The 24,718-nt window shown below is 36.3% G+C and overlaps 3 protein-coding genes across 5 annotated transcripts; 2 read left to right on the top strand and 1 right to left on the bottom strand.

Annotated features, from left to right (window-relative positions):
• Positions 1–2,218: 2,218 nt before the first annotated feature.
• Positions 2,219–3,956, top strand: LOC113313651 (vacuolar protein sorting-associated protein 41 homolog). Of its 2 annotated transcripts, none has more exons than XM_026562444.1 (4): positions 2,219–2,548; positions 3,027–3,356; positions 3,445–3,583; positions 3,686–3,956. In XM_026562444.1, exons 2-4 carry the CDS (start codon positions 3,336–3,338, stop codon positions 3,751–3,753), a joined length of 228 nt encoding a protein of 75 aa, XP_026418229.1. In that variant the 5' UTR covers positions 2,219–2,548; positions 3,027–3,335; the 3' UTR covers positions 3,754–3,956. The 2 variants fall into 2 exon arrangements, with proteins under 2 accessions (XP_026418229.1, XP_026418228.1); XM_026562443.1 differs by having other exon boundaries at positions 2,222–2,548; positions 3,445–3,610.
• A 13,277-nt stretch (positions 3,957–17,233) lies between these two features.
• Positions 17,234–22,061, top strand: LOC113313555 (pyruvate kinase 1, cytosolic). 2 transcript variants are annotated; one of them, XM_026562343.1, is made up of 16 exons: positions 17,234–17,488; positions 17,671–17,767; positions 17,914–18,011; positions 18,127–18,282; positions 18,410–18,487; positions 18,760–18,891; positions 19,135–19,215; positions 19,389–19,460; positions 19,603–19,692; positions 19,801–19,945; positions 20,169–20,257; positions 20,706–20,801; positions 20,944–21,011; positions 21,120–21,231; positions 21,364–21,423; positions 21,529–22,061. In XM_026562343.1, exons 1-16 carry the CDS (start codon positions 17,420–17,422, stop codon positions 21,679–21,681), a joined length of 1,596 nt encoding a protein of 531 aa, XP_026418128.1. In that variant the 5' UTR covers positions 17,234–17,419; the 3' UTR covers positions 21,682–22,061. The 2 variants fall into 2 exon arrangements, with proteins under 2 accessions (XP_026418128.1, XP_026418129.1); XM_026562344.1 differs by having other exon boundaries at positions 17,236–17,488; positions 21,120–21,219.
• Positions 22,062–22,175: 114 nt separating this feature from the next.
• On the bottom strand, positions 22,176–23,114 carry LOC113313556 (nuclear transcription factor Y subunit B-3-like). Its single transcript, XM_026562345.1, has one exon. It carries the CDS (start codon positions 22,995–22,997, stop codon positions 22,386–22,388), a length of 612 nt encoding a protein of 203 aa, XP_026418130.1. The 5' UTR covers positions 22,998–23,114; the 3' UTR covers positions 22,176–22,385.
• Positions 23,115–24,718: the final 1,604 nt, after the last annotated feature.

Raw genomic sequence — 24,718 nt, 5'->3', positions numbered from 1 at the left:
GTTCCACATGACATCCATTTGCGTGGGTTTCTTTGGAATTTAACAAGGTGTGATTATCTCTTGGTACATGTAGATATTTTGTGACGTCTTTGTTCTATCTTGAAAATAAATTTTGAGTAGTGTTGTGCTCGATGATCCAATCCTCGTAGTCACATTATAAGGAAATAGTTCAACAACTAGTTTAAATTCCTTAAGTTAGTGGAAGAAAAACAATTATGAGTTAGACACTTCGGTCTTGAGAGTTTTAATAAGTGGTGTGGCCTTATTACGTAATAAAAGTGGGATTCAACTCAAGTACTTTAGAGTGAATATATATTACGTGTCACCCAATATATCTCAAGTGCTTTAGAGAATTTATGTCTCGTGTTTTCATTCCATAAGTGCAGACATTGGATCTAGTCAACTCAATAAGATAGTCAATTGGCATGGCAAAGTTCTTGTTGCCATTATCATTGATGTGAAAATTGGTTGCTACTATGATACACACATTACATTGTATATACCAACACCTATGACCAGGTGCATTTCCAACTCCAGGTGCATTTCCAACTCTTTCATTTATGATGGGAGCTACAATTACATTTTAGCAGATCCCATACTCGGTTGATACTTGTGTATTGGTGTTATTACTACCGAAGACAAAAATACATCTTTGTCTCATGATAATGTCCCGTTTCACATGCTTTATATGAGTCGGTACGTCTAACCCACGTTACTTCGGGGTTCTTCCCATTTTCAATTTTGCTACATTTAGCTTAATTTGAGAAATTTCTTTATCTCAACAGGCCGGGAGAATTTCACAACACATGTCAACCACTTACTTTAGGTTGAATAAATTACTAAGATAGTTTTCTTGTTGTTATACTTCAACGTATACTAGTTCGCTAATATCATGGATGAAGTAGATAAATGGAAATTTTCTGACTCATATCACCTCTTTTTGAGTTCTTCCACAAAAATTGGGATACATGTGATTTGATTTGCAATGTATTTTGAAAATATCGACTCTTTAATAGTTGAGCAAGTGGATTACATCCCACTGAACATTCAAATTTGGGAGACAATATCAAGTACGCAATAATGGTCCAAGTACTTCTGAACCTCAAATAAATACATTGGAATCGAGTTGGTATAACCAATTGAACAAAAGACATCATTCAACTATAACCATTATCATATTCAAAATTGAAATTGACCCTTTATATAATATGGACTTATCTAAGAGAAAAGAATGTTCTAAAAACAAATAAATAAGCCCAATAAATGTTCCATTAGTTACATACGTCAAACTTTGGTTCCCGTTGTACATAGACAGAACCGAAACAACTTTCATCGCGCACGGCCAGAAAACAGGCTGGAACAGAACAGAACAGGCCTGGTTCGGGACCGGAACCGGGTCGGACTGGAACCAGGTTGGACTGGAACCAGGTTGGCTTTCCATCTTCTCTCCTTTTCCGGAGAATTACAACCGCGGAGATCATCGACCGACCCAGAGGAAAAAAAATGTGAATTGTGGTCAGAAGATTCGAATCATGTTTTACCCCCATACACCATATGAATGAATCAATATATTATTTTTAATTAATTGTAACATACGAATAAACTATGAAACTAAAATATAATCATTATACTAAAAACTTGGAAGGAATATTGTGAAATGTAATTACTCAATTGTGATTATGGGATTTCCCATATGCCAAAAACAGGGAAAACATGATGAAAAGGAAAAGGAAAAAGAATACGAGAAACTAGATACAACTTTTTCCGATAGCCGTAATCCCCATTGACGATCAATACCAAGACAATATTTCAATTTTAAACAAAAACAAAAACAAATTGGTATATCAAAGAGAATTCCATTTATTTATTTATTTATTTTATTTTTATATTATTTTTTGTTTTTAGACAGAAAAGGAAAATAACATGTGAATTACTAATCAGACATTTTAAAATGATGATTACAACATATACATGTTAGGGGAATATGGAAGATATGAAACAGAAAAAGAAAAATTAAATAAAAAAACGATCGACCAATAATATCATCATACACAACAATCATCAAAACGTTCAAACATCCCTTAATTGAATCTAAAAATAATCTAACCTAGCATCAAAACATCAGATCTAGCTACAACATCAAACGTAGTAAATAATTTATATATTATCTATATTATAAGGGATATTGGTGTTTTAAGCATATAAAGAACGGTCATGATTTAACCGCAAGTATACCCTTCCATTCTTACACGTCCCCACACCCGTCATACTGTCTTTGATCTGTTCACTCTTGCTCTTCTTGGCATTCAATATCAGAGGCGTTTTTCTTCTCCTCGGCAAAAGTCATGGTTTTTACCATTCAATGCCACAACCGTTTCTCTTCTCCTTTCTCTTTAGATTATCAAAGATTATTTTATTCCTTTCTCAGATGTTTATACTTCTAGGATTTCACCAGTAGTCAAATCTCAAGTTACACAATCAATTATGTTCGGGCCTGCCAAGTTGCGATTCTACTCTCACGATTGCTTTTATAGGAGCTATCATCCAGGTAAAGATTTTCCTTTTTGAGTTTTTATTTTTCTCTAATTCAATTCATCTTTTAATTGATACTTAAATGATTGAATTTTGATTGTATAGAGTGTTTGGGGTTCTTGGATCGGAGATTGGTTTTCATCTTTAGGGTTATCAATTTGTGTGAGGGTTTCTGATTATGATAATCTGTATATAGATTTTCACTATCACCTTGATTGGATTTATAGAAATGATGGTTCTTTGTTAGTTCTTCATCATTTGTTTTCATTATGCCTTTACGTTAGTTTTGATCTCAGTGTGATCTGTATCAAAAAATCTTAAGAGTATGTTAGCTTTTCAGTTTTCATCCCTATTGAAAAACTTTGATGGTATTCAGTCAATTGTAGTCGTTGATTTGTGTATAATTTCTCCTCCATTGATGAATATCAGTGGAGGTTCTAACCAATCGTTATATGGCAATTCACTTCTTCCTGTCTTTTTTTTTTGTTTGGCAGGAAATGGGTCGAGTCTCGAAACTTTCGCCTCTCGAACACTTGGTTCTTATTAACATTCGACTGAATAGATCATCCAACTATCTTGATCCCTGGTTTAATTTGGTGATATCAAATGGGAAATTCTTGATTTGGATTCTGAATTTTCTCGATTAAATCCCATTTGTTGGTTGTTTTCCTTTAGTTTTTACGTAAGGTTGTTTAGTTAATTTTTTAAGGATGTTTGAAGAAGCCAGGTACATGTGAATGAGTTCGGGTTCTCCCTTACTGTGAACGATCTCAGCTTTGACGTAGACGGTGGATTCACAAAGAATGGCTACGTACTGTGACCAGGTCTGTCTGAATCCATAGGGTGTCATTTTAATTTTAAGTTCGAAAAAATTGATAAGCTCACTAAATGAGTGTTTTTTTTTTACACCAGGGTGAGGGTCCAATACATGCAATGAAGTGGAGAACACGCCTTATTGCATGGGCTAAAAATCCTGGGATTAAAGTATACGACACAACAAATGATCAGCGCATCATATTTGTTGCGAGACAACAAGAACCCATGCATCCAGGTCTTACTACCTCACATATATTAGCAGGTCTGTAAATAATACGCATTTATAAATATGTTTTGTATGCTAATATCTTGATAACAAGCTTCTTTATACATTTAGGACGATACTCTCTTGGTTATTGGGTCAGGCACATCAGTAATGATTGTTGCCACAAGGGGGAACGCTAATACAGGCACCAATGGAACACGAAGGGATGTAGCCTTTTCCAGTACGAAGCAGGTTGATATTGTGACGTCTTTTCAAGCCAGCTATTCCATTTCAAGAATTGCACCCTATGGTTTTCATTGATTATATTTTTAGGAAATAAATAGATAAAAAATTTAGCGGCACTGCTCTACATTTTAATAATATGGTTGTTTCGGGTGATTTTCCTCTGTTGTGGTTAAAAGCTTAACAAAGCTCTCTTTTGAGAGCTTCTGGCCCCATCGAGAGATATTTCAGCCAATAGGATTCTCGTATTATTTCATACCACCGATCACCACCGAATCTAAAACCGGCACCAAACACCAACGAATCTAAAACTGGAAACATACCTGAAAAACATAAATTTTACCACCAATACTACGTCCGGAAACACCAGCAAACAAAACACCACCGAATCTAAAGCCGGAAACATGCCTGAAAAACATAAACTTGCCTCTCAATCAATCGACAACGATAGCGTAACGATTAAAAAAAACCTAAAAAAAAGGACTTTCCTCTGCAACTAAACAACAATCACTAATGGTGTGACGTAGTGGTCGTGGGAGCCGTGCTGCGAGAGATCAAGCACGTTACATCGAGAGATCAAGCACGTTACAATCGGTATTTACGTATAAGTATACGCAGACGGAAGAAAAATCCCAGTTACACGGAAGAAGTTTTGGTGATTTTGAAATCTTTTAGATTCAGGTTTTTGATAAGATAATAAAATCCATGACTGCGATTGATTTTTCAACATGAATAGGAATCAAGGTCACAAGCAGTGGCTGGTTTCACGATGAACACAAAAGGTATTTCCAACTGTGAGCTTCTCTAATGGTCGGCGTGTATGAGGTTCATGAATATTCTTAATTCAGAACGGTGGTGGTGGGTTTCTCTAAACCTTGGTTTGGGGAAAGCATTTATAGGATCTGTTGTAGAGTTTGCTCACTGAAAACGGTATACAACAAACTCACTGAAAAGTAGCCTGTAAAGTTGATTAAGCATCTTACGGGCATCATATACGGTATACAACAAACTCACTGAAATTGATATGCTATACAGTAGGCTCTTCCTTCTCTTCAGCGTTGGTATTGTAGCCTCTTCTCTTATGTTGGTGTGGTTGACTCATCCTTTTCTTTTATTTGATTATGCATTTCCCTCTTTCTATTTTGTGAAAATCTCACAGAAAATTACTATGATCTTACCATTAACATGTTGTCAGTATGTTAAAGAAGTGATGGAGAACTATGTCGCACATATAAGATGTAAAATATTTACACGGGTTCAAAAGTCCACATGTTGTGGCTAGGTAACATATTAAAATTAAAGTACGTTAAACGGAATCCGGTGACATACTTTTATCCGTCCAAGTATCCATATATTAACATACACCATTAGTTTAAAATTCTCTTAATAGTTTAGCCGTGTGCGTAAATGTTTGGTGACTGTTGTGTATATTGCAGTTTGTGAAGTTGAGGAAGCGTCCAACTCTTCATGCTACAAAAGGAGAGAATGCTGCTCCTAGACGAATTTGGTTACAATTGGTACATCTAATGTTCACTACGTTAGAAAACATATCCTGTTAGATATACTAATGCTAACCTAATTCAAGCTATGAAAATTAATATTAGTCTCTCAGTTTATATTGCTACTCCGCTAGCTTCAAGCTTAAAGGTCAAGATGAGTCTTATCCCCGTACTGCATTTCGACTTGCGTAGTTTGGTTACTTCGTCTTGATTCCTTGGTAAGTAGTATGATAAGCTCAAAGTATAACAAAAATGGTTTCACAGTTTACTTGGGTTCTAATTGGGGTTCAACTGCCAAGATAAGTCTCTCGCTTCTTTTTTTATTAGATCCTGTTTGTTAGTAGAATCTATGAAGTAATTTTATCATGTATGCGAGTATGTTCACAGTAGTGCAGTAGTATGTGAATATTGCTCATCATCCCTTGGTCTCAAGTGTATATTTTTTAGCTTCCCAAGAAGATACTGTTGTACAGTTATCTCATAGAATGCGGTTTGTGAAAAGGAGAGGGGTTAATTAGCTTAAGAAATGACTATTAATTTAGAACACAGTTACTAAACAAATTATATACTATCATTTTTAGCATTTTACTGTTTTTTCTAAACAAGATATCTAGGCCCGTGCAATGCACGGGCGCAACATCTAGTTTATAGGAATAAACATACAATGTTATCTTGAGTTGGTATAGAGTATCCGGAGATGTTTTTATACTTGCACATAAATTTCTTTTTACGTATGTATAGATATCAATTCCAATTGACAAATGCGCATCCACTGTCTATAGATGCACAAAAGATACCTTGCTTACGTGCAAGATATTGCTTACGAAGTATGTAATTGTGTCTCTTATGCTATCATTGAAATTTAATTTTATGGCCCCGTTTTGGCTATTTTAAGCCGAACTGGGTTTCCCTTGGGATCTTCACATTGGTTGCTTTATACGTAACTGCTTATAGATGCTTAGCTAAGGGTAGACGGGGCGTTGGTCTTCTCCTATTGAACTTTTCTTAGTTCAACACAACCTTCCTATTTTTCTGGCACAATTATCGACCCACTAACATGCTGATTCTTTCTATCAGGCAGACCATATATTTGCTTTGCCATTGGACCTATCACAGTCGAATAATATGTACTCTCTATTTCTGTATTTTATGTCCTCAATGGATGGGATAACATGCCTTAATTTGTTGAACTCGGTATCAAAAATAAAAATGAAATATACGAATAAGCCACGGTGTTAATTATAATGTTCGGCATTACCAAGGACAAATCAAAACCGTGCCGTCATATTCTAGTAATATTCAATAGTGCATAGCAACTGGGTATAGATTCAGAGATGAACACAAAAGCAATGACTTTTCATCTAAATCTAGAAAAACATCATATGATTCATCTAAGTGCAGATACAGCAGGTGACATGTAAATTATATGATGCACTCTATCATTATTAAGCATATTAATCAACTAATTATACAAGGACAAAATGAATCAACTAATTATAAAAGGACGGTGATGAATCAAATAGAATGTAATGAAAAGACCCATGTTGTAAAGAAAAAAAAATTGTTTAGACTTGCATGTACGCATCTGATTAAAATCAAAGACAGGGAAATTGAAGTACACATCCGATTCCCAAGATTATACTTTGAAGATGATAACCCAAAAAAAAAATCTAATAGGCTAGAACGCCGTGCTTGATAATGCCTTGAGGCTGATTTAACTGCTGCTCTTGATAAAATCAAGATGTTGAAAGATGACTTGAAAAAGTTCAATACTAGTTCAAGCAAATTAACCACAATGCTAGGAGCAAGTAACAATCATCGTGATACACGAGGATTGGGCTGTAAGGGAATAAATGCTCCAAGTATTAGCAAAGAGGTAAAATTTGTCAAGGCTAGTGATTCTTCTCAACAAAAGGTTTTTACTGATGGAAAAAGTGAAATACCTTCACCAGCTGTTAAGGTTCGAAAGAGCAAAGTATATCAACCTCCAAAGTCAGCACATACTGATCGAGGTAAGAACATTCCTTATGTTTTCCACTATTGCGGAAATAAAGATCATCTGGAAAGGAGATGGCGTTTCCATATAAGGAATGAAAAACTTCATGATGTTCTTGTTTGGTCATCACAACAAGTTGTGATACCAAGATCATATGTTAAGACTAATCCCCTTAACGTTACAGGTTGTAACTGTCCAACCTTCAGGCAAAGGAATCAGTGTTGTGATAAACCTAGATTTTCCTATAAACGTCATACTAATCCTTTTCACAATCGTAATGGTTATCAAAAGGATAACTTCGTAAAGACGAAGAAAAGATCCGATGCTCCCAATTGGAGAAAGACTAACTTGCAAAAGAATAGTCAATCCAATTCTCTTCCAAGAATTCTAGAAGAGAATAATGGGAAGAAGGTTTCGATTGTTCCTAAACGCACTCAGAAGTGGATACTAAAGAAAGTCAATGATGTTTTGAGTGTGAAAAGGAATGATCTCCCAGAAAATTCCATGACTATGGAGAAGGCAGTATCCATGATGTTGAAACTTAAAAAGTTCTTTGGAAAGATGGATTTGGATGTGAAAGGTTCTAAAAGCGATCTCTTTCATGATAATCCAAAAGTCACTTGTGGTGAGCAAGACATTTCTCACCTCAACAAAACTTGAGTGTGTTGTTAGTGCATCCTCACCAAGGAATGCTCTCCTATGTATACGGTGAGGGAAGCACGAGAATAGGGGCGCACAAATTATGTTCGGTAAGGCTGTAGAATTCGATTGGATTCTTCTAAAAAGGTATGTCTATAAACTTGAGCAAGATTTGTGCTTTTATTTGCTTAGAGCACTTATAATGATCCATGTACCTTGCTTATAGTTCATTTCTACCTAACTTGATATGTGGTTAAGGTTCTTAAATGTTTAAGTTTGAAAATAGTAGTTCGGGATGTCTGGACTTCATGGTACGCATACCAGGTATGCATACCATCATTTAAAATCAAAATCCAGGGATTTTAGTATGCATACCCGTTCGCATACTGCTTCAGGTCATGAAAATTCGTTGTGCAAACCGGTATGCATACTTGACCGTAGACGTCGATATTCGGTAAACTTGTTTTTGCTGTAACTTCTTTGTCCGAACTCGGAATTACCTCATTCTTTTTACATTCTCTTCCTCTTTGAATTCTCTTCAAAATGGATATGAGAATTCCTGAATTTGGATGAGTTAAGATTTTCCTTCATCCAGTCTCTTGTTTTTGAGTGTTGTGCTCCGTTTCGTCGCACTTGTTCCACTTCTCTTGGACTTGGGCACTTGGATTCTTGGAGTACTACTCTTCTAAGCTCATTTGTAGCTTTTAAAAGAATGTTGTTGGTGAATCACAAAGAAGGAAGTTCAAGAATGGGAAGTAGTACGCATTACTATGAGATTCTTGAATGTGCACAATCATCTTATGTGAACTATGATGCATGGTATTTGTTGACTTTATATGTTTTTCTTTGTTAAGAAAATCTTTTTATACGCCTTTGGTAGCTATTCTTGGTGTAAATACGTGCGAAAAATATTGATTCTACCTTCTAAGGACAAAGATTGATTTTGCATTATTAATCTTTATTGGTTTTATATATTGCAAAAATTGTTATGGGATATGATGTTTACGTCAGTTGGTAGGCTTATATAGATGTGTAAATAAGATGAATAAATGGATGCCTACAGTGATACCGCAAGTGCACGGTGTTGTTGCAGTGAGTGCACAAGTACGGGTCGAATCCGCAGGGACTTGGGGTGTTATGAAGTTTTCCTAGCTAAGCTAGATCTCTAAGTGTAGCAGTGGCAGTGAGCTAATGAAACAAAGGCAATGAGCCTAAGGCAGTGAAGTGACAACAAAGAAGTAAAGGGAATCAAATAAAAACAAGAAACAGTAAAGGAAAAAGGGATTTTGGGTGAAGACTAGGGATTAGATTCCACCATTTCACCTAGACTAAGTTAATCTCAGTTCAATACTGCTCTTGTCCATTTTAAAGTTATCAATGAGCTTCTTGGCTCAACTGACTAACTAGATGGCAGTGGAGGTTCTATGCCTGCTGCTCATCAAAGGGTTGGGTTAGAAAGGAAGCTAAAGGCACTAAGATAATTCTAATCCTAGTAGTAGTTGGGGCTCTCACACTGCAACTACCCACAGAGAAGCCACTTAGGTGTTTTAACAACCTAAAGGATGTTCTAATCACAACTAAAGTGCTTTGATTAAGACTATCCTAAACATTTCAGCACAACAAGCACAATATCTAGCTTGGATTAAATTAGCAGAAGCATCATGATTTCATCTCCCCCTTAGCAAATAAACTAGAACATGATGAATTTGATGAAACAACTGAAGATTAAAATGAACTGATATTGAAAACAAAATTAACAGTTGAGGTCCTGGCTATTCCAGGCCTCTTGGTGGTGCTCTGGCTAATCCAGGCATGGTTACAACACACACCCACACCTTCTATTTATACCCAGAATTCAAAATTAGGGTTTACAATGTTTTCCCCCAAATTCTCAAAATTAGGGTTAGATATTTTACCTAATTTGATGTGACAAATCACTCAAAACGGTCGACCCATTTCTTCTCTGCCTCTTCTGGTCCTTCTATGCCTTCAATTGACGCCTCTGCTGCTCTAATTGTTCCCTAGTTCGAGTTATTTTACTCACCCCAAACCTAGGGTTTCAGTGGTTGTGATATGGGGAAAATAACTAGGCTAGGGAGATGGGTATGAGGTAGGGGAGGTGATGGTGGTTGAGACAGCGTCTCTGTGATGGTCGGGGAAGAAGGTGGTTCGTACGGAGTGGCAGGGCATGGTGGTGGTGAAGGGGTTGCAGGTGATGGAAGAGAGGAAGTTTGGGGAAGAGAAGAAGAGGTCGACAGTTTGGGGAGAAGGGAGTGTTTGGCTTGAGGTCGATGGGTTTGGAAGTTAGGGTGTTGAGCGGGTGTGGCAAAGGGTGATGATTTGCGAGGAAACGCGTCGGATGTGAAGATGGTAGGTGGATCCAACGGTGAGATGGGAAGATATTGGAGCGACCGTAGGATGAGGAAATGCAGCAAAAATGACGGCTTCAGATGGAGTTAGGTACTATAGTGTTTGACAGGAGCTTCGGATTTTGATGCACAATGATGAGGCGACCGTCGGATGACAAGATGGATCCAATCTGACGGCTCTCATGGAAATGGGTATGGATAATGGAAATGGATTTGGGTAAGGGTCTTGGGTCTTGGGTATGCCAATCCCATATCTTCTTTAAGAACAATTCTTCCTCTTCAAGCCCACTTCTAGTTGATCCGGCTCTTGCAAACATCATTCTTCGCTTCCTCCTAGCGAGAGTTTTTGTCGTTTCTTTGCTCTTTTTGCTCCGTGAGTTAACCAGGATTTATTTAGTACCTAAAAATGCAAAATTAATTAAGAAAAGTATTTATTCTTGAAAACAACGAAAACACATAATATGGGATAAAATGTAGAATTAATGCACAAAAGATGAGTTAAATGCCAAGAAAAATATATAAAAATATGCACTTTTTAGCACTCATCATCAGTGAACCTTGACTGTCCCATATTTGCTCAAAAGTTAACTCTATTATATGTCAGTATGAAAATATTGATAAAAGATATAATGAACTTTTGAATACAAAAGTTAAGCCTTTTATGTCATTATGCAAATATTGATGGAAGAAAAGATGAAATTTTGTTTACAAAGATTAAGTCTATTATATGACGTTGTGCAAATAGTGATGAAAAATAGAATGAAAAATATGTTGACTAGATTAGTCTAACAATCACATGTTAAGTAAATCACTTTTGTTTTGCTAAAAAGTAATACCATACTGTACTTTCGAAGTAAAGCACCGAAATTTTAACTTTTCATGGAGTTGACCGAATTTGAGCCCCTTTGCTCTGCACCATCTCTAATATATTGAAATGGGTTTGGTACAGAAAAAAGTCACCTAATTTGTTGCTCTCTCATCGTTATGACAATTACATACTAAACTATCCTAATTTACAGTTGACAACATGGATACATATGTTCCTTTGATTTCTCTATTTCGTTCTTCAGTAAACGATGATTGGTTTTAAAACTAACCAGGGATAAATATTGATGGATAAAATCAAATGAGTGATATTTTTTTCAAGATATTTTTTGGTGGAACTGTGCGCCTAAATATGGACTGGTTCAATTAGTACGATGTTACTAGGTGTTTACAGATGTTATCCGCTGATATATGAATAACCTGGAATATGATGTAAGTTATCCGCTTTATAATTGACCAAATTGTAGTCATTTTTAATGTATCGTTGAAAGTGTGTACCCTACGGATAAAGTATGTATTCTTACGAGTAAAATGAGAGGTTGAGCCGGGACCGTAAGGCCCCGGTGATACCTAGTTATGTGTATAGAAGTACATACTTTGATGTTAAAATTAAAACAATAAGATTATGAAGAACATTAGAACAAAATCACTTAGGACTTTTAAAGAGATTACAAAAAAATAAATAAAAATAAAGTCCAGTAATATACAATTATGAATAAAAAACAACCAACTTTGGATCTCTATTTTAAAAAAGGCACCATAGTATAGTACTATGAAAATTATTATCAATTTTTGCTATTAGTTAAGCCCCATCGGAAACTTATAAATTTTCAACTCTTAGCAGGGTTATTAATTTAGCATCCTTGCCCAAATAGGTACTGACAGAAAATATTATTTTTGTAAAATTATTAATTTATCGAGGATTAATTAACGAAGTTATTTAACTGTACATCATCTCAATCGTCGAGCTCGCTTTAGGATCGTTTCACCGTTTTCAGGCTTTATATCATTCCCCATAAAGGGATCTGTCATTAAAATCTTCACAGTTAGATCACATGATCTCAGGTTTCGGAAATGTGGAATAGGATTTCACAAATGGTTTCCCGTTTCAATCAAGAACGTCCCGATTTATGACGATATAAATACTAATCAATCAGTCACATTCAGCTAATAAAGGGGTCAAGGTACTTCCCAGGGCTCATCATTCCGAGCTGTCTTGAAATTTTTGGTCGGCGGAGAATCGATCTTCTACGACACTTTTCAAGTTCGTCGAGTTCGGTTCAGGATAGTCACACCTTTTTCAGGATCGCCGAATTATTCGCCCTTCCCACTGAAGAGATATGTTCCATGGATAAATATGACTTTTTATAAGTGAAAAAACTGCCATCTATCACCTAACCGGATGGAAACCGTCATTTAAAAAAAAACGGTAAAAAGAAAAACTATTTTAGAATTTTTTTCATAAACATATATATTTTCATCTAATATATTTCACATACTTTATCAAATCCCCAAAGAAAAAAGAAAACAAAAACTGGATAATGATTAGACTTAGAGATCTGGCGGAAAACTCTAGAACTGGGACAACTAATATGGACCAGATCTAGGACAATCAATTCAGATTGTTGATCATTCCCATCTTCACCCCACTACCAATCCCAATGCTAAAGTCATTCCCCTCTTCACCATTAAGGGTTGTGACATGTCATGTTCCAAATATGGACCAGCCATGTCGTCCCGACTGTAGCAAGGTGCAGATCTGGCACCTGATATGTGTGAATATATCCTGGGGACCTGGTCCTTGTTCCCCCAACAAACCTAGATATATGGGACTGTTGAGATTATTAGTCCCACATGGTTGAGTTATTTAAGATCCTGCGGTTTATAATCTCTTAGGGCCTCTCCACTTATTGTCAATTGGTTTTGAGTTGGATGCCCGTATTCTAACATGGTATCAGAGCAGGCTATTTTGCGACGAGTCATTTGATTTGACCGTGCCTTTACTCCGCGTCACTCGATTTATTGTCCACGTGTTAGACCCAACGAGGCTACACGTGAGGGAGCATGTTGAGGTTATCAGTCCCACATTGTTTGGGCAATCTATGATCATGCAGTTTATAACTTTATGGGCCTCTCCACTTATTGCCAATTGGTTTTGAGTTGGATGCCCGTATTCTAACATTGTTGAGGTTATTAGTCCCACATTGTTTGGGCAATCTATGATCATGCGGTTTACAACTCTACGGGCCTCTCCACTTATTGTCAATTGATTTTGAGTTGGATGCCCGTATTCTTTAACATGGTATCAGAGCAGGCTATTTGCGACGAGTCATTGACCGCGCCTTTATTCCGCGTCACCCGATTTATTGTCCACGTGTTAGACCCAACGAGGCTACACGTGAGGGGCGTGTTGAGATTATTAGTCCCACATGGTTGGATTATCTAAGATCTTGAGGTTTATAATCTCTTAGGGCCTCTCCACTCATTGGTAATTGGTTTTGAGTTGGATGCCCGTATTCTAACAGGGATACACTACGCTACACAAGCGACATGCAAGGCAGCACGAAGAAGATATGTACAAACGGGGGATTTCCCTTTTATTCAGCGGAGCAAAATTTCCGACGCCCCATCTAAAATGACACTTAATATCATGACATTATTTTCAAAAAAAAAACTGTTGGTTCACCAATAAAGAATCATTTGCAATTGCATTCTTGCATTTAAATGACGGTGTCTTGTTTTCACAAAGAAGGTAAGAATAGAAACCGTGAATGTGATAGTCTTTTTCTTAATTGATGAGGTAGATTTTTTGGAACTTCTGAGACGGATTAGAACCAATGATGCATTTTGGAGTAGTTTATTGTTACCTGAGTTTAAAAAAGTCTCCAAATCTATGGATCAGCCAAACCTTAATTAAACAAGAATATTTTTTTTTTTGACATCAAATGGAAGATGCTACTGTGTGTCTTTTTATACTAGTTACGTGGAAAACAGTATTTTTGTTGGTGGAACAAGCACTGTATGGGATCGATGTTTTTAATATGGAAAGCCAAAGTTGAGTATAGTATATGCCATAAGAATATGTCACCCTAGATTCGTAAGGGTCTAGATTCGTAAGGGTCAAGTAACTAAAGTCAATCCTAACCATCATTTTATGAAAGGTCATTTTATTATTTAACGGTGCAGATCAGTTAGTATTACTTCGGATTTTCTAATTATAAATTAGGAGTGACTTTAATCTTAAGCTAACAGTGATTCTCACTAAAATCCTACTTGAACAAGTTAGAAGCAGCATGAGAAGGTACCGTAATAGTGACGTAATAAACCACGTGAGCAGAAAGTTAGGTTGATTAAGTGGTCGAATCTCAGTTTTTCCTAAGTTGAGATCTTGACGAGAAATACTTTTGTTTCTTTGGTGTAAGCAAAAGACGTTGTTGTGTGCTTCTTGACTCCACATCTGTGGGCCCACGTGGTAGCATGCGTTAGTGGTTTTGAAGCCTTTGTGCGGGTCCCACTGCGAAACTCTACAGCTCTACCTCTCCCCGGCTCACTGTACTTGGCCTTGTACCTCTTGTTAGAGCTAGCTAGCGGGTTAGAACAGAAATATCCTGGCCCGATGAGTCCGATGAAACATCATAGTCCATATGGGCACTAAATATGGCTCGTAATCGGACTCTTGTCTAGCACTAATCACGAATACATATCTTGCCTGCATTTTATGTCAATCATTCATAAGTCTCTCTTATTTCCTAACTCTGGAGGTCCCATTTTTATTCTTTTTTTTCTAAAGTTCCAAGTTCTGAAGTTTTTTATACATGATAAAAACATGTCAAAAAATCATATCAAAGTACTTCCTTACAACTAAATATTGAGATAAAGCCGATAATTCTTGACCTTAAAATAAAATCTAAACACCTCTATGGTCAGCTCCAGAAACAAGGAGTGTGGTAAAAAATAAATCAACTGATGTCATATGAAAAATGTTACACTATATCATCAAACAGAAATGCTTCAAAACAAGAGCAAAATAATATTCACTCCAAATAACAAAGAAGATGAACAACATGTTTAATGGCAAGTGAATCATTTCATGTTTAAAACTAAAATCATCAAGGGTATCTTGATTCATATTATCACCAACGACCCCATTCCATTAATTATTTGATTTGACTGTATTTCGGTCGCCACCAATAGGTTAGGCATCATTAGACCAATGCCCAATATCTGCTACATCTTTCAAAAAATATCTCCTTGCTAGTACACTCGCAAGCCGAGTAAAGATTGAAAAGAATGAATTTAAACTATGTCATTCGTGTTGGTCATTCTTGCTCTTTTATCCAAGAGCTCCAGAATTTTCGAGTCACACATCGTTAATTGCCAACCACCGTTACTAACAAGCCCTTGAAAAGAAGAAATCTCTGTTCAAATTTATAATTGAACCAGATTTGACAAAAGAACCTTGTAGTTATCCTCATAATAATTGTCTCCTGAACAACATGCATCATTTATGTGTTAGAATAAAATCCTTCGATGCCACTTGTTTTATTGCAAGCGTAAATTTAAATTGATAAAATAATACTCCTTCTGTCCCGCTATTAGATGACCTACTTAGTTTAGATTTTTGTCCCACTATTAGTTGACCTATCTCTTTAAACAAGAGAATATTTCTAAAATTATCCTTTTGATGATAATCATTAGTATGAAAAATTTGTATAATTTCATATCCATGTTTATACTCGTTACGTAGGTGTTTTAAAATGCTTTTCAATGGTACAAAATTTACGAATATTCGCGGTATAGTTTGAGAGATAATTCATTTCTAAATTTTACAAGTTATTATCCATAAGGATATTATTGTAAAAAATAATTAAAAAAACTCTTTTCCCTTACTTGCCTTAAAAATTGTGCAAACTCCAATTAGATCATCTAATAGCGGGACGGAGGGAGTAAATTGTAATACGAGTATTAGAGATTGATAATTTCGATACTTTTGAGTATTATTATTATTGCTACTATTATTATTTTGAAGCATCCTTTTAAGTTTTATGACTTAGGGGTAGGATCCAATGACATGGTTATACTATTATTACAATTTACTCTCGTTTTTGGCAGGAATGTAGAGCTATATAAGTGGAACATGTCGTCAAAAAATTTGTTGGGTGCAATAATCAAAACAAGGAAAAAATCAAATAAGCAAAAATTATTGATACTTAGCTCATTTATAACGGAAGTAATCGATTTGATGAAACGGACGAGCTCCCCAGATCTCCACAACAGCAACAATGCAAAACTTTGGAAAAACAGAGTGAGTCACGTGTTCAACACGTTGCCCTTAAGACATTAGCGTCCGGCTACACTCAAGAGTGATACAGATATCTCCAGGATAAAACAACCTACTACACCTACTAGTAGCATATGTAGTAGATGCTCAACTGGAGCTTGGCAACTCCGAAAAAATCCTTAAGGAAAATCGCGAACGCATAAGAAAACAATATAAAATATTTTCCCTTGGGGGTCCCTCTAAAATATAGAGCAACCCATTTCCCATGGATTTTACGAAAGTAGTGAATTTGTTTATATAATTGACAAATACAACTTAAGAAGAAGAACTCCCCGATGTGGGACTAAAAATCTTATATTGTCTCTTAAAACAACTAAAAAGTGGAAACTTCACGGTGTGGGACTAATAAGTTTTTCATTCACAAAAGAAAACAATAAATTATAATTTTTATTAAAAATTTAAAAATCATATTTTATTAATTGTTTTCCAACAAAATTAACTTCAAACTCGTTGTCGTTTGGATTTTGTGGAAAAAATGGCCAAACCATGTCATGATATATCAATATAACCATGTCATTGGATCCTGCCCCTTTATACAATCATTTTTGGGGAATTGACATAATTCTGTTTTCTTTTTTCACACCAGAATGGTGTTAGAGCTAGGGTTAGGGTCGGGGTGCGGGTCAGGGTTGTAAAAACGTGAGGAATACTGGGATCGGGAATTGTCCAACAAGATATTCTGCGTGGTCCTTAAGATATTGTCTACCCGACCGAGATAAAAAAGGTAATTTCGTACGAGAAGTTGTGTCCCGGTTTTCAATTCTTCCTTGTTCTTTTTGGTTCCTGGTATTTCTTAATTCTACAAATATCAGCGGTGCTGGTGGTAACAACCTAAAAGAAAAAACCCTCTGAAAATCTCCAGAGTTCTTCTTTTTCTTCAGCTCTTTCTGAATCCAATCTCTAGGATCCAGAATTTTCAAAAGTTATCATTCGTGAAAACCTAAATCATCGAAAATGCATGCAACACACTTACTTCTCGAGGAACCTATTAGGATGGCTTCAATCCTTGAACCATCCAAAACTGTAAGTTCGAAATCATCGTTGTATTGAGATCCTTCGTTTTTCACTTTACTTGATGTCCTTTTTGTCTATATCCGTGGTGTTTCCGGCAGTGTAGAATGTTTGATTAGGTTTTGCTTGCTTTTTATTTTTGTTGTTGTGTTGATTTTTTGAGATTTATAATGATGTAAATTTTGTTTCTGTAGAATTTTTACTCTGCAATGACGAGGATCGTTGGAACATTAGGTTCGAAATCGAGATCTGTTGAAGTTCTCTCTGGTTGTCTCAAAGCTGGAATGTCTGGTACGTTTAATTTGTTTTTAAGATCAAGTACTGATTTCATGTGTCTTTTCCAAGATTTTAGTTTAGATTAATGAAATTTATAGGTCTAATGTTGGCTGGATTTCCGAATGTGATTTTGATGGTGTTTTGTGTTTGGATTGTTGTAGTTGCTCGGTTCGATTTCTCTTTAGGAGATGCTGAATACCATCAAGAGACTTTGGAGAATTTGAAAATTGCTGTCAAGGCTACTAAGAAACTTTGCGCCGTAAGATTTTAGTTCATATTTCTGTTGTTTACTTGTTAGTTGGATTTTTTCCCCTAACACTGGTTTAGAATGAATTTGTTGTCTGAGCATTTATTGGATTTGTTACTCTTTCCAGGTAATGTTAGATACTGTTGGGGCAGAGTTACAAGTCATTAATAAGAGTGAGAGTTCCATTTCGCTCAAAGCTGATGGACTTGTTGTTTTGACTCCAAATCAAGATCAAGAAGCCAATTCAGAGATACTACCCATCAGTTTTGATGGACTAGCAAAGGTAGATCTTTTTGGAAATTCACTTCTTTCAACTCTTTAGATACAATGATTAGTTGCCATTCCCTTTTTGCTTGCAACCATCTTCTGTATTTACAAAGTATTTTGACGAAAAAATGGATTTTATGCAGGCTGTGAAGAAAGGAGACACAATTTTCATGGGTCAATACCTGTTTACCGGAAGTGAAACTACTTCTGTCTGGCTTGAGGTAAGACATTGGTTGGTTCTTGTTAAGAGGATAATTTTTGGGTTTTCAAGTCTGAGGTGCTAGGTAGAACTTGGAAAAATGGTTACCTGGCTATATTGGGCACTAAGTTTAAATGTTTGCTTCCTTGGTTCTGTCTTACCTTTTTAAGTTGTAATGTACAAATTTTCAAGTTGAGTGTAAGAATAAGCCAAGGCGCCAACTTCTTTTTGATACTTTTCAACATTGTTTCTATCATTTTCTTAATGTGGTTATCAATCATTATATTTTGGCAGGTATCTGAGGTGAAGGGGGCAGACGTTGTTTGTGTCGTAAAGAACTCAGCTACTTTATCTGGGGCATTGTTCACCTTACATGTCTCTCAGGTTCACATTGATTTGCCAACCTTGACTGAGAAAGATAAAGAAGTGAGTGTTATTCTATCTGCAATTATTTTGTGTTCGTGTAGATAGCAAAGGATGTAGAGAGGTTCTGCTACATGCAAAATCATTGTTAAACATTAGTGACACTTCCTGATGTTTTAACTTTGTTCATTAGATATATCACATTACATGAACTTTTCCTATGGGCATACTGTGCTATTTTTAAGTGAATGCTTCTGCATCCTTTAGATATCTTTTATGATAATTCATCATTTTTAACTATTTCAGGTCATACGCACATGGGGTGTCAAAAACAGTATTGACTTTCTCTCACTATCATATACTCGACATGCTGAAGATGTCCGTGAAGTAAGTAATTCTTATACTTTATTCTAATTCTTCATGGACTTCATGGAGGTTGCATTCTGTCTTACTATGTTTGTCAACCAACCACGTCTCTACTATGAGTGGTTTAGTTAATCATGTCCTTTATGCACCAGAGCTTTATGAAAGAATGACACCATGTTTGCTTCAATATGCAGGCTCGCCAGTTTCTTTCCACCTTAGGTGACATCGGTCAAACTCAGATTTTCGCTAAGATCGAAAACATCGAGGTGAGTTAGTTGATCTTTTTTTTGCTTGCGTAATTTTATATTTTTATTTATATCTCACATGTTCCGTTATTAAGTTCCTATGTCACCAAATTTTATTACACCATAATGTGAACTTACTGTGTTTTTGATGGTATGTTTTCAGGGATTAACTCATTTCGATGAAATCCTCCAAGAAGCTGATGGCATTATCCTTTCGCGTGGAAACCTTGGAATCGATTTACCACCAGAGAAGGTATAGTCTTAACCTGAACATGAAAGAAATAAATCAGCTCTCATGGATTCCCTTGTAGTTGTTGTTGCCCGTTAACTTATTGATGGTAATCGTTCTCTCATTTTGTAGGTGTTCTTATTCCAAAAGGCTGCTGTTTACAAGTGTAATATGGCTGGTAAACCTGCTGTGGTTACCCGTGTTGTGGACAGTATGACGGACAATCTTAGACCAACTCGTGCAGAGGCAACTGATGTGGCTAATGCAGTATTAGACGGTGCGTATGCATGTCTTGACTAAGTTTTTAAATTTTATTTATGATACCATTCAGCCTCAGTTAATTGATGGTCTGAGTTTGATAGCTCTGTACTGAAAGAGTTTCTTCAAATTATTAGTTGCTCTCTGGCATTATTATTATTTTTTTGACACGAGGACCTCTATCTTTGATTCGTAGTACATAACTTATTCTTAATTTGTGTTTTTATTTTTTACTTATGCAGGAACTGATGCTATCCTTCTTGGTGCTGAGACTCTTCGAGGATTTTACCCCGTTGAGACCATCTCTATTGTTGGAAAAATTTGTGCCGAGGTACATTCTTCATTATCTTTTCGTTATCTTTTGAACTTTGAAAGCATTGACTTGCCAACTATTTCTGCTTGATCTTGTTTAGCCCTTGCTCATGTTTCTCCACTACGATCATGTGTTGGCATGTTTGACTGTTTTTACATTTGAAACAGTCAACCCCAATAGAGTTTTTTATTTTTGATGGAACCCCAATAGAGTTTGAAGGATTTTGTACATCTCCACCTATTATACGGGGTACACATACTTGATTCTCGGTATTTTCTGTCGTATGCACTATTCTATCTAACCTGCATATGTATCAATAAAATTCTGTGCACTATTCTATCTAACCTGCATATATATCATTCAAATCCGGCTGTTACATTGCCTCTATATAGTCATACACTTAAAAGGTTTCGTCTCTTGTTATTATCAACTACATGCCACTGACGCAAATACTTTAAACTTACAGGCTGAAAAAGTTTTCAACCAGGACTTATACTTCAAGAAGACTGTGAAATATGTTGGAGAACCAATGAGCCACTTGGAGTCTATTGCTTCCTCAGCGGTATTTTTTTTTTGGGCAATTTCTCCTTTCACTTAAACAAATATGGAAGCAAACGCAAACCTTTTTTTTGTTTTACTTGGGAAGTTGCTTGTAGGCTGTAGCAGGTTTTGTGTTTGACCAAAAATTATGACCTCTTTTTCAGGTGCGTGCAGCAATTAAGGTGAAGGCATCTATTATAATCTGCTTCACTTCATCTGGAAGGGCTGCTAGGTGCGGCAATGCTTTTAAGTGCATGTTTATTCATGTAATGTGATGCTTCTTTCTCTTCTTAATGTTAAATTTTCACTCATAAGGGCAGAATTTTTTGTGCGAGTGCAGATTGATTGCTAAGTATAGGCCAACAATGCCCGTGCTGTCAGTTGTTATTCCTCGACTCAAAACGAATCAACTTCGTTGGAGTTTCACTGGTGCCTTTGAGGTAGGACCCACGGTAATCATTCGTAATTAGTTTAGTTTCTAGTTTGCTCTATCGTTTAGCCTTAGGATTTTTTAACACCCAAGCTACATCATGTAGTATAATATTTTGATGAAGCTAATCAGTTATCTTTTTCTTGATGTGCAGGCAAGACAATCACTTATTGTAAGAGGTCTTTTCCCCATGCTCGCCGATCCTCGTCACCCAGTAAGTTCTTTTTTTCCGACTTCTATTGTTGTCTTTGCAACCAGACATAATATCGTTTTTTTGTTAGCATTCCATCTTCTGATGATTTAATTCTGGTATTGGCAGGCTGAGTCAACGAATTCCACAAACGAGTCAGTTTTGAAGGTTGCTCTTGATCATGGAAAGGCTTCCGGTGTTATCAAGTCACATGATCGGGTTGTTGTTTGCCAGAAAGTTGGTGATTCGTCCGTGGTCAAGATCATTGAGCTTGAAGATTAAAACTTATAAATTTAGTTTTCATCCTTGTCTATGGAGGTTTTAATTTTCCATTCTTTTTTGGACCTGCTTTTGAACTGTAGAAGGGTTTCACGGATCCTTCTCCAGGTTATGGTGGGTTGGGCGGTGGTTCTATAGTAAGTTAAAGAAAGCAGTAGATGTATTAAAAACAACATAATGAGTGTACCTGGAGAACACTATCTATCTTCAGATGCTTATATTGCTGATCACAATGTTTTGGTTAGATTTCCACTTTTTACACTACCATGTTGTTGTAGTATTGAAAGTTGGGAAGAATGTGGTATGAACTTTCCCCATAGGGAGAGCGTATATCCAGGATTTAGGATGCAGTGAGTTGAAAAGCTTATTGTTTGTACTTTGCACTCCTCGCCCTCAAAAGTATGGTTACTTCTATTCCACCTTAGCAAAAATAAAATTAGCAATGACTTAGAAACCAAATGAAAACATTTAGTTTCGTGGAACCATAAGCTGCAAAATTTTGTTCTTCCGCAATATTTTCACACTTCATATAAAATTCCCAGATGTTTCATTTTCTTCAATCTTTTCTTAACGATTTTACAAATAAATAACAAATGCTTCATGGACAAAGAGAAAAGAAAAGCCTGCTTTAGACAGTTTTAACTCTAAAGTTAAATATATATTCAGAAGCATTCTCCCCTCCTAAACAAGAAAAAAAAAGAAGAAAATCATCTTCCTTTCCCGGACCCACCGCCGCCGCCGCCGCCACCTCCGCCGCCACTTTGATAGATTGAACCAGTACCATACACTTGTCCTTGATGACCCATCATCATCAACATATTATTACCACCTGGTTGATTTCCGCCACCATAAACTCCACCACTTCCATCAAAACCACCCATAGAATTCCCACTAGCATTACCACCACCACCACCACCACCACCACCTGACCCCCCATCTCTGTCAGGTCTACTACCCGTGGTAGAAGAAGTTTTCTCACCTTCCATTTCACGAAATTTCTGAAGGTATATTTTGAGTGGTTCAACATATTCTTCAAACCCAAGAGTAGTCATAGCCCACAAAAGATCATCACCATTGATGGTTTTTCTTTTCTCTCTTTGACATTTATCAGATGCTTCACCTGTAATGAAACTAATAAATTCTGATACACATTCTTGTACTGTTTCTTTAGCATCTTTTGATATTTTTGCATTTGCTGGTAATGCTTTCTTCATTATTCTACTCACGTTTGCTATAGGCAAGAATCTGTCTTGTTCCCTCTGAGAAAATTCATTGTTACCACCACCGTCACCACCAGACTCATTGTCTGAATCCGCCATGAAAGCAGAACAGAGGAGTTTGCAGTTTTAATTGATCTTGAACTTGCAGCACAAATTTAGGAGAAGAATGCCATATCCGTTAGATACTGTACCTAATAATATCTCATCCTGATAAACGTGTCATATCTGTAGCCGTTTGTTTCAAGATAAGTTTACACTTTTATGTTGATAAGTTTCTAATGGGAGACCATCCAATGTACGAGGGGTACCAAACTTGGCCAAACTCCTAAGATCACATGTCAAAATGGCTTTTCGAAGTAAAAGGGCTCAAGTCTAACAGCCTGTTTGTATTCCGCATAAATTGTTATCTTTTGATTTTTGGAAGCAAAAATACCAGAAGTTAATTGTAATATGTTTTGGTTCCATTTAAGTAGTTTTTTTTTTTAACTTTTAGCAAAAAAGAAAAAAAAAATCAAAACATGAAAGTTACTTCTTCCACAACAAAATGGGAAACTCCCTTCAAAACCCTAATGGAGATATTGTTTATACGACATGTTGAGGTACCGATGAAGGCCATGCCGGAAGGCCATGGAGAAATTGTTTATATGGCATGGAGAAATTAGGATATGAAAATTAATTAGGGGATATGAATTACTTCCCCAATCAATAATGTCTGTTAAGGGGTGTTTTTGGGAGCAAAAATACTAAAGTACCCTTCCCTCAAAATAAAAATCAAAAAACAAAATCATATCCCCATTTCCATCTCCACTTCTTATTAATCTCTTTTAGAGTTAAAGCTTTGAAACACAAATGTTCCCCATTCCCTTTCAAATTCTAAAATTTCCCCACTCTCTTTCAAATTCTCTTCTCCTTCTCTGCCGGTTCCTCACTTTGAAAACGATTTATCTTTTTTCACATTCGGAAGTGATGAAGACCATGCCGGTACTGATGAAGGCCATGCCGGAAGTCATGAAGACCATGTCGGAAATGATGAAGGTCATGCCGGAAGTGATGAAGACCATGCCGGAATTGATGAATTCAATGCCGGAACTAAATGTCGGCATGCTCGAGAACATCCTATCAATGGCGGTAGTCAAGTGAAAAAAATCAATTTTCTGGATACTTTTCATCATGTGACGGCATAGAAATTTAAGCAAAATACTATGCCGTCATAGGTACCGGCATGCTCGAGAATTAACTGATTGTGCCGGCAGTGGATTGATTAAAACCAAAAAAAGTAAGTTTTGAAGATCAAAACCAGAAAATTTACCCCCCCGGATAATGACAAACATTTATGAAAATTTCCAACAAATGCCAGCATGGTTTTTTCGGTTGAATACAATGCCGACACCGAGATATTTCAGCTGCAACAATGGTGGATTCAAAGAAAAAAAAAATCAAATTTTCAACGTCTTAGCAGCAATTCTCTCTGCACAATCATCCTCCACATTCAACAAAAAAAACTCCCTCTTAAATTTTTTTCCATCTTTCTACTCTCATCTCACTCATCCAAATACAAATACAAATACATACTAATCATTTAACAAATACTTAAGATTTTTACTAATTATTACTAATCACTAAACCTGATTAGTGAGGGGTAGATTAGGATTTAGGATGACCCTGATTTGATATTTGGATCCAGTTTCCGTCTTTTTCATCTATCCCCAATTAGTTTTGATATTCCCCAATTGCGCGTTCCATATAAAGACGAGAAATTGTTTAAACCATATTGGAGGCTAATATCATATAGCCAAGAAGTTTACAACTGAGAAATTATT

Source organism: Papaver somniferum, chromosome 9, assembly GCF_003573695.1.
Source record: "Papaver somniferum cultivar HN1 chromosome 9, ASM357369v1, whole genome shotgun sequence".
Lineage (NCBI taxonomy): Eukaryota > Viridiplantae > Streptophyta > Magnoliopsida > Ranunculales > Papaveraceae > Papaver > Papaver somniferum.
Note: the sequence above shows the minus strand (reverse complement) of the source record. Positions and strands in the feature narration are given on the sequence as shown.